At 42.2% G+C, this 10661-nt stretch overlaps 2 protein-coding genes across 2 annotated transcripts in view; one reads left to right on the top strand and one right to left on the bottom strand.

Annotated features, from left to right (window-relative positions):
• The window catches only part of S100z (S100 calcium binding protein Z), a 62926-nt gene that overhangs the window by 33087 nt on the left and 19178 nt on the right, over positions 1-10661 (top strand). The gene's annotated exons all lie outside the window — the stretch shown is intronic.
• Positions 4226-6306, bottom strand: LOC103752276 (periphilin-1-like). Its single transcript, XM_029557631.1, is given in 3 exon segments — positions 4226-4684; positions 5166-5343; positions 5954-6306. Coding segments are annotated over 3 exon segments (990 nt in total).

Below are 10661 nucleotides of genomic sequence, written 5' to 3'. Positions count from 1 at the left end.
GTAGATGAACTTGCCAGAGCTGACCATAAGACCAATGGAAAAAGCCTAGATTTAACGGTTTCTACTTAAGAAAGAACGTGGAAGAATTAGAGAGGTTGGAAGAAAACCAGCATAGGAAGAGGTTACAGAAACCAAAAGAACAAGACTTTGGAAAAGTGAAACTGGGGGAACAGTGTCAAAGGCCGCCCAGCAGTTTGGTCCAAGGCCTTGCACGCATTATATCAGGTGCATCCTGGAGATAGAAGTGTTCAGAGATCCTCCCCATTCTTTTCTTTTTAATTCTTTTTTATATATTTAGTGTGTGTGTGTGTGTGTGTGTGTGTGTGTGTGTGTGTGTGTGTGTAGGTCAGAGGACAACTTAACAGGAGTCAGTTCTCTCCTTCCACCATGTGGGGTTCAAATTCATTTTGTCAGGCTTGGTGGCAAGTGCCTTTATACAGAGCTATCTCACTGGTTCCTGCATTCTTGTTTGTAGTAAACAAATCTTCCACAGGAACTTTCTTAACCAAGATTTTTAGAAATGATAAAAACAATTCATAGCACAATTTTACTTGAGATCCCAGGAATTTCTTCTTTAATTTTGCCTGTTATTTGCCTAGCCAAAATTCAAAATGATGTCTTCGAAGTTTATGCCGGGTATGGAGAGGTTAATCATCTAACCAGAAATTGAAGTGGTCAAGGCCTGTTTTCACTACAAGATGGAGCTGCCAGATTGGTTTCAATTTGTCAATTATCTATTGAGAGGAACAAGGGGTGGATCCTCTCTGTCAAGATAATCAAAGTGGCATTCCAGTAGCCTGTGAAAGCACAGGAGATTCTTGACATACATATCAGGTTGGCTCTAGACTGTCCCCAAAGGCTCATGTGTTGAAGGCTTTGTCTCCAACTTGGATAATGGAAACAGGGTAAGGGATGATTACAACAAAGTCTCTTTTTGTTCCTGTTATGTTTTCATTGTTATTGCTGTGTTTATTTGTTTGAGACAGGTTCTTCCTATGTCACACTGACTGGCTTGGAACTTGCTAAGTGGACCAGGCTGGTCTCAAACTTGTGGTAATCTTCCTACCTCTACCTCACAAGTATTGGGACAAGAGACATGTACCACCATACCAGGCCTCTGTGTTTGTTTTGGCTATAGGGTCTCACTACATAGTCTAGGCTGACCTCAAACTATGTAGCCTAGGCTGGGCTGGAATTCATGATTCTTCTGCCTCAATTTTCCAAGTGTTGAGATTATAGGTATAAACTACCACACCTGGATAATTGTTATAAATTCAAAACAGCGAGTCTTCAGAACTGGCGTATGAATATTTATTTTACCATTATAAATTATGTTTATAAGCCAGGTATGGTTTGCCTGCAATCCCAGCACATGGAGGCTGAGACAGGAGAATTGCTGCAAGCTTGAGGGCAGCTGGGGCTGCATAGTGAGTTATAAGCCAGCCTGGCCTACAGACTAAGACCCTATTTCAAAAAACAAAAAATAAGCCAGATTAGGTGGCACACACCTTTAATTCCAGCACTCGGGAGGCAGAGGCGGGCAGATCTCTATGAGATCAAGGCCAACCTGGTCTCCATAGCAAGTCCAGGTCAGCTGGGGCTACAGGGAGATGCTGTCTCAAAAAGACCAAAAATAATAAATAAGTGATGTTTATAAATGGAGGGCTGATGCATATTGTAAACTCCAAAGAGAATGCCTAACTTGGTGGACACATAGAATACAAAAATCTTAAAATATTACTGAATTATAACCAGGTACTTTGAGTTAATTTAACAGGAGAAATGTGTACAACAAACATCTGCTGCCCATCAGCTAGGAGTGAAATCAAGATAAGAACAGTATTTATTTATGGAACTCTGAAACTTAGTGTTGACTAATATTAGGGTGTTTGAAACATGTTTATCACCATCAATCTCTGTCTGAACTTGCACTGAAGAAGAGAGAGCACCTTTTCTGGAGTCCAAATCTTTAAAAACCTTAAGGATTAAAGCCCAAAGAAGAGCAAGTAGGGTATGATCTTCAACCCAGACCTATAACCAGAGCTGCTTGGAAGGAAGAGGTGGCAAACTCCAAAGTCCAGACAACCTACCTCTTTGTGACTCTAGAACAGCGTGACTGAGTGAATTGGGCCTGTAACCGGCAAATCCAGTCCTTCAAGCTCTGTTCTTCGAAGAAAGTGTGCCTGTTTTCTGGACCTAGGGTGGGGCTCCTTGGAGAGTCAACCTGCTCAGCTGCATCAGTGTTGAACAGGAACTTTGCAGTCAGCACTCTTAATTCTGGATGATGTACAAAATGCTTGCAAGAACTGTGGAAAAATAAGGCTTGAGGTATAGAGGTTTCCAGAAATGAGATCCAAAACCAACTGCAGAATTGGTAGAATGAGAACCATTCCTCATGTGGCCACCAAGTCCTGGAGGCCATTTGCCCTGCTGGATGTTACAGTTGTTGTCCACTGTCTCTGGTACAGACTATATATATATCAGATACTATACCTCCTCATTTGTAGCAGAAAATGGAGAAATGGTTTATGCTACAGATCAAATGTCAGAGCAGAACACTTTTCAGTTTGCTATTTATCGAAACCTTTCTCTGTCCTGAAGACTCTGAGATGACCCCGCACTTTCAGATCACGTGGCAAACTGGGGTAGGGGTTTGGGATGATTTTGGAGTTTTGGATTGCATGCCATAAAAGCAAACTCCCGAAAGGTCGTAAAGGCTTCCAAGGGACTTTAGAAGTAAACAGGCTTTCTGATGGGCAGATCTTGCTCAGCGGATGCTGAAGTCTGATGAAGCAGTGTTTTGTGGCATGAGAAAAAGTTTTCAAAATCAATACAGTGTTTGTGGTAAAACTCACTTTGTGAAAGCCCCAAATTGATTAATTCTATTAAGATATTTGAGGAAATGGCTTGTTCAAAAGCATTGTTTCTTCTTTCAAATCTTCATTTCCTGTGTGGCCATGCAAGGCCTGTAAGAACGTAGCACACATATCCTTTTTGAGCCACATGAAAATCACTCACATTTTTATTTCTAAAATAAATTCTCTTAGAAGAAACATATCTATTACATTGCACTATTTTTTGAAAAATTGTTTTAAAAGGATTCTAAAGTTTTAACAGGCTATGTTAGTTATTTATTGTTATAGAACAGTTTACATTCAAACACTTTCAGTGGGCCAAGGATTCTGGAGCTATTTAGTTGTAATTCTGGTTTCTGGTTTCTCTCAAAGTCTGACTGGCTGGAGATCTACTTCCAAGGTGACTCTTCCCAGCCCTGGCCAGTTGGTGCTGGCTGTGGGCAGCAGGCCTTAGTTCTTTTTCTCATGGATATCTCCGTGAGCCCTCAGGGGCTGCTACCTTCCTCCAGAGAGAGACAGAGACTCCAGAGCAAGCCAAGCAGAAGCCAGGATGTGTTTTGTAGCCTTGCCCCAGAGTCTCTCACACAACCTTCCTGAGAACACAGGTCAAGCGTATTCCGAGAGTGGAGGAGGTGGCAGCGCAGTGAGGAGCTGCCTTAGGCATCCTGAGGAATTCTTTTCAGGTAAAGCTGAATTCTTGACTTCACAGAAAGAAATTTCAGGATGAGCCAATATGAAGCAGAGTTGGAATTTATCATAAAAAGATTTTAAACATAGATTCAAGTGTGGGTGTTACTAGAAAGAGGTATTCAAGGAAAGGGTAAGACATTCTCAAGAGTGCAGGCGTGGGCTTCTCCAGAGGGACTCACACTGAAGTGACTTAGCCATGGATATATATGATTCGTAGCTCTCACAAGTCATATCTCAAAGGGTTCAAAGAACCTTCCTTCTCTTCCCTTTCCCCTTTTTTTGGTTAACAAGATTATAGGGTAGCCCTGATGGTACCTTGGATTGAAATCTGATAAGGTAAAACCACAAGTCCCAAGGGTTGAACAAGGGAACTAAGATATGTGTTTTACTGTAAATGGAATTTATGAGATTCCTAGAAACTTGTAGGTTTGCAGCTGGGAAATAAGAAAAACTATCTACCCTTAGGTCTTAAGTATAATTCATTGCTGTTTTGATGTTCTTTTTCTTAAAATAATTTTTGATTGATTCATTTTCTTTGTTGATATTTTAGATGTTTATTTGCTTCTGGAAATATGGCCTATCATGAAGTATCTCCCTTCACATAAATTCCACATATAAAAACTTATGTAATCCTGGAATAACAATCTAGAAATATTTTTTTTTTGCTCAAGCACCAATTCTTAAGAAGATTCTCTGAAGACTTGAGTAGAAGCATCGTACTCTGCAATGAAATGCTTGAGTTCTATAACACAACGCTCACTTACTTCATGTAAATTCTGCTTAAGCACAAACTGAATGGGCTTTTCTAATGAAGGATCTTTTCCAATCAGCATTTTCACCACCATCTCGAACGTTTCACAGTCCTGGTAGTATGCCTGTTCAGTTTCCTCGGTTTTTGATGCTGTGGCTTTAAGGCAATTTGTTATTTGGTAGTCACCAACTAATTCTATGCCAACGGTTCTTTTTGACTTAGATTCTTCTGGTTGGTCCATGAATCCAATCTCAAACTCAGAAACTTTAGGTAAATCATTGTCATCTGACGTTTCTGGTTTTTCCACAGTCTGCTTGGATGTAGTTTTAAGTTCTTCAGTGAGTCTGCTGGGTTTGTCTAACATCTTCGATGAATGTTACACCCAGATCTCGCGACCCCCAATGACTACCAAGGAGTCCGGAGTGTATGCAACAGCAAAGAGCCTTTATTCGGGCTTAAGCTCGCCCTCAGATTTCACCCACGCAGCAGATCCATACTGAGGGCCCCAATCTAGGGTGGGGTAGGCTTTTATAGGGAAGTTTCACAGAAGCCCTCTCTCACCAAGCATCCTTTAAAATGATTGGATGGTCCTATGCCCTGAGTACGGGGAGGATTCTTATTGGTAGGGGCTGTCTTTAGGGCATTGGAATGTGCTGACTGTTATCTGTGGGGCCAGAAGTTTCTGTTTTTACCTTGCTTGATCTATAGCTTTCTGGGATGGGGGTGGTAACTGAAGATTACAACATGCCTGGGTATGCCTGGGCTTGCCTGAAACAGCTAGTCAAAATGGTTAGTGCCACCTTAAGCCAAGCAAATTACAGAAGCAGAAAGAAGTGGTTAGACGAGTCAGGGTCCCACAATGAAGGTACTGCAGATGAACGTGAGGGGTTCTCGTTTCTTGATGCTTTCAAAGACTGACCTGGTTTCTCTTTAACTTCTGGCTTTCCTTCACTGTGCCATCTGTAGGAGGCATGAGCATGCTCAGGCTTTCTATGCTGAGATGGACGGGAAGAATATGGTCTGCTTCGTTTTGGAGACTGCCTTCCCCTGTGTTATATGCCAGATTCCAAGTAAAAATCACCAACGCCACTTAACTGAAAGCAGCAAGGTGAGGTTTTATTTCGGCCGACTGGCCTATGTCCAGAACAGAAGCAGCTCCGAGCATCAGCCAGCCAGAGTTTTTATAGGATTACAGAAAGCATGGTTCAAACAGAACATCAGTGGGCCAATCAGGTTCACATAACAAAATTTGAATTTACCAATCAACAACCTGTTATTGTGTGGGCAGAGGTGAGCTTACAGAAGCGAGATAAGCAGTTAGCCAGATGCAGGGCCTAGATCAGAACATTCTGTGGTTTTGTGGTTAGGCCATTTCTGGAACTCAAGGTTGCCTCTCCCTTCTGAATATTTCCCATGAGTAGAGGAAAGGGCACTTCTGAAATGGCTGTTCTAGGCAAAAAGGAGTAACTTAGGTTAGGCTAATTAGCTGAGATAATTCACCCTGCATCCAGATTTGCTGTGTGGGGAGTTCTTTCTATCTACATTTGATTTCCTGAAAAAATATGTATCCCTTTTATAAGGAGAACTTTCTCTTGAGTAACAGGAAGAGGAGGAATGTTTTCTTCTAAAGTCATCTTTCACGTCCCTGTGTTCCTACTGCCAGCTTATAGGAGGATCATCTCTTGTCCTCCTCGGGCCAGACTCATCCTTGGGGGGATTCTGAGGAGGCACTTCTTTGTCAGAAGGTCTTTTAGACCACATTTCACCTCTTCTGTTAGCTGATCTTGGGTGGTGACCAAGGATAACAGGGATGTGAAGCATGGAAGGTTTGGCTGGCCACAAGTTTGCCAAGACAATTAGTCCTAGCAGTCCTTTGGTGGGCACTGAGGCATTGATGCCTCTCAGGACCCACTTGTGCCCTAGACAGATGGCAATCCAGAAGACATGAGCTTTACCATGGATTGATTGTGCAGGCTCCAGGATGGGTTCTGGATTCCAGGGCACTTGCATGCAGGCTCCTAAGGGAGTAGTTAAGAGGCCTGGTTGGTATGTGCTCACCGCTGGTCCCGGGACCCTCTCAGTCACCACCAGTCTCCAGGAGCCCCTCGGAAACAGAGGAAAACCAGCAGTCTTCACTTCCAGAACTAACCTAGGACAGACCACGGAGTTTCCCCACCCTCACCCCGCCCCACTATAGAGGAGGGGCTGCTCTCAGGCTGCAGCCCCTGATTCATTTTTTTAAGTGTATGAGTGTTTTGTATGCATGTATGTAAGTATACTTGGGTGGTGCAATGGCCACAGAGGCCAGAAAAGGGTGTCAGATCTGCTGGAACTAGGTGCCTAGGTACTGGGACTCAAACCCTGGTCCTCTGCAAGAACAGCTCTGGAACTAGGTGCCTAGGTACTGGGACTCAAACCCTGGTCCTCTGCAAGAGCAGCTAGTAACATTTCTCTCTCTCTCTCTCTCTCTCTCTCTCTCTCTCTCTGGTCTTTTTGAGACAGGGTCTCCCTGTAGCCCCAGCTGACCTGGAACTCACTATGTAGACCAGGCTGGCCTTGAACTCATAGAGATCCACCTGGCTCTAGGCTTCCTAAGTGTTAGGACTAAACAGCCCCATTTTGACATTCTTATTTGAAGCATTTCTATTTAAAAAGGATAGTGTCTCTATGCAGGCAGCTTTCACAGCAAATGTTAATTGTGCTGGAATTCTTTTGTTGTTGTTTTTGGATTCATTTATTATTATGTGCATGAGTGTTATGCCTGAATGCATGTATAACCATGTCATGCAATGCCTGCAGAGGACAGAAAGGGGTGTCAGATCTCCTGGAACTGGAGTCACAGATGGTTGTTAGCTGCCATGTGGGTGCTGGATTCGAATGCAGGTCCTCTGCAACAGCAGCCAGTGCTCTTAACCACTGAGCCATCTCTCCAGCTCCTGTGCTGGAATTCTTGACTCTGTTGATGAGACACTTCAGACCGTGGGATGAAGAACTTCCAATCCTTCCCATGTACCCTTAACTTTCCCTTTCTACCCTTCCTCAAGGGACCACATAAAGTTAGAAGATTAGGAGACAAGGTCACTGAGGACCATTTTGAAGGCTGGCTACTCCTGAAACCTTTTTTAAGTTTCATGCGGAAAGAGGGGCATGCTTTTGGTTGGTAAAGAAAGTGTAATGGGAGGGTGGGTTTGGACTTCCATTGGTGTAGTGGCTCTGATCTCAGCAGACCACCAGCAAGTACCAGAGTTCTGGCCTCCCTCTGGCAGAGGGCCTGAGAACACAGGGGACTGCCTGAGAGTCCCAGATCCTGCCTCCACAAGGTGACCACCAGAGAGTGTTGGGTTCTAGCTTCCCTCTGGCCTCCCTTAGGCAGAGGGCCTGAGAATGTAGGGGACTGCCTGAGAGCCCCCAGTTCCTGCCTCCACGTGATGGTGAGCTTCCCCTAATTGTGCCATACCCATCCCCCCACCTGGGAATTTCTGAGGCTTCTCCCAAGGCCCCTGGACAGATCTGGCTTTGGTAGGCTAAGGCTGAGATCCTAGCAGACAACCTGAGAGGGTGGATGGCCTGAGAGCATCCAGATCCTGACTCCACATGGTGAAGGAAGCATGAATGTACCTGAGTGGAACCTGAATTGGGCTTCTGTGGGTACTTCTGAATAGCTGATCGGAAGCCATTAGTTCCTTCCAAATTAAACCTGAGAGAACCTGAACCCTGTACCAATAAGCTTTACATAACCAATAAAGAACAGATCTAGGCACCTGGATAATACAAACAAAAACATACTTCAACTTAATTTTCAGATCAGAATCATAAACAACAAAAGAAATTCACATGCCAAAATCACAACGAAAGAATAATAAAATGGAAAAACAAAACACTATGTCCCCTCCAAACTCCACCAATCCTGTAGAAGAGTTCTACAAACTAGAGATAATGCAGGACACAGAACTCAAAAGAACAGTTATAAACATGATCAAGGAATTCAATGAATTTAAAGAACACATGAACAAACAAATCAAAGAACTAAAAGAAGATAGGGATAAACTTCTGAATGAATTCATAAAAGAGATGGACACATGGAAGAAAACTCAGGCAGAAACGAAGAAGGAAGTGCAAAACTGAATAAGCCGACTTGAAACAACAGGGGAAAGCCTCACCGCTAGAATGAATGCAGTGGAAAACAGAATATCAACACTGGAGGATAAAGTTGAAGAATTGGACCACTCAAGCAAAGATTATGGAAAATTTTAAAAACCACAGGAATGGAATATGCAAGAGATGTGGGACATCATGAAAAGAACAAATCTATGGATCATAGGAATAGAGGAAGAAGAAATTCAGGTTAATGGTATTGATCAGCTCTTAAGCAGAGAGAAGAGAATTTCCTGAAATTAAGGAAAGACTTCCCCATACAAATATAGGAAGCACATAGAACACCAAATATACAGGATCAGAAAAGAAATTCCCCACAACATATCATAGTAAAAACACTAAATGTACAGAACAAAGAGAGAATACTGAAAGCAGCAAAAGAAAAACAGTAAGTCACATACAAAGGAAAGCCCATCAGAATTACAGCTGACTCATCAAACTGTGAAAGCAGAAGAGCCTGGACCAAGGTATTTCCAGTTCTACTTGACAATAGATGCCAGCCCAGAATACTTTACCCAGCAAAAATATCTATTATAGTTGAGGGGGAAAGAAGAATCTTCCACGACATTAAAAGCCTGAAAGAATACATGACCACAAAACCAGCCCTTCAAAGAATACTTGAAGCAATACAGAGAGCAGAGAGAGAAACAACTATTCCCCAGGGGCAACAAAAGAAAATAAGTAAAGGTATAATCTAGAAACACAAAATTAGAGAACATAAACAGCAATCAAAATGATGGCAACCAATACACATCTTTCAATAATAACCCTGAATATCAAGGGACTGAACTCCCCAGTCCAAAGACACAGGCTAAGCAAATGGACTAAGAAACAAAATCCATCTCTTTGCTGTCTGCAAGAAACCCATCTCCCCTTCAAGGAAAGGCACCACCTTAAGGGAAAAGGATGGAAAAGAATATTCCAAGCAAATGGCACTAAGAAACAAGCAGGGGTTGCAATTCTAATATCTGACAAAATAGACTTCAAAGTAAAAGTGATCAGAAGAGACAAGGAGGGTCACCTCATTCTGATCAAAGGAACAGCTGACCAAGAAGATATTACAGTCCTTAACATATATGCACCTAACTCTGGGGCACCCAAATTCATAAAAACAACACTACAGGAATTTAAGACACACATTAACCACAACTCAGTAATAGTAGGGGACTTTAGTACCCGATGCCTAACATATATCTTTCGATTATTCCACCCAAACACCAAAGAATACACTTTCTACTCAGCACCCCATGGAGCTTTTTCAAAAATTGACCACATATTGGGCCACAAAACAAGCCTCAACAAATACAAAACAATTAAAGTAATTTCATGCATTCTATGAGACCACAGTGCAATAAAGCTCAAAATCAACACTGGACAAGCCCTAGTCTACACAAGACTGTGGTGATTGAGCAACACACTCCTAAACAATGAGTGTGTCAAAGGAGAAATTCAGAAAGAAATAAAAGAATTCCTGAAATTCAACAAAAAGGACAATACAGCACAACATAACCTCTGGGACACATTAAAAGCAGTCCGAAGAGGGAAGTTTATAGCTCTAAGTGTGTACATTAAAAAATTAGAAAGAGCCCAAATAAATGACCTAACATTTCAACTCAAGACACTGGAAAGGCCAGAACAAATGAAACCCAAACCCAGCAGAAGAGAAGAAATAACAAAAATAAAAGCAGAAATTAATGAAATAGAAACAAAGAAAACAATACAAAGAATCAATGAATCTAAAAGCTGGTTCTTTGGAAAGCTAAACAAGACAGACAGACCCTGGCCAGATGTGGTGGCATGTGCCTTTAATCCCAGTACTCAGGAGGCAGAGGCTGGTGGATCTCTGTGAGTTCGAGGCCAGCCTGGTCTCCATAGCCAATCCAAGCCAGCTAGGGCTACAGGGAGACCCTGTCTCAAAAACACCAAAAAAAAAAAAAAAAAAAAAGAAAAGAAAAAAGAAAAAAAAAAAAGATAGACCCTTAGCCTAGTTAACCAAAGAAAGAGCAAATCCAAATCAACAAAAGCAGGGATGGAAGGGGAAACATCACAACAGACACCCAAAAGATCCAGACCATTATAAGGGAATGTTTTAAAAACCTATATGCTATTTAATCTGATAATCTAAAAGAAATGGGTGGATATCTGAAATCATGGGAAACACCAAAGTTAAACCAAGAAGAGATCAACAGTTTAAACTGAGTCATAACATA

The sequence above is a fragment of the Nannospalax galili genome, unplaced genomic scaffold (genome assembly GCF_000622305.1).
Source record: "Nannospalax galili isolate Female #2095 unplaced genomic scaffold, S.galili_v1.0 scaffold907, whole genome shotgun sequence".
NCBI classification, from domain to species: domain Eukaryota; kingdom Metazoa; phylum Chordata; class Mammalia; order Rodentia; family Spalacidae; genus Nannospalax; species Nannospalax galili.
This window is presented reverse-complemented; position numbering and strand designations above follow the sequence as displayed.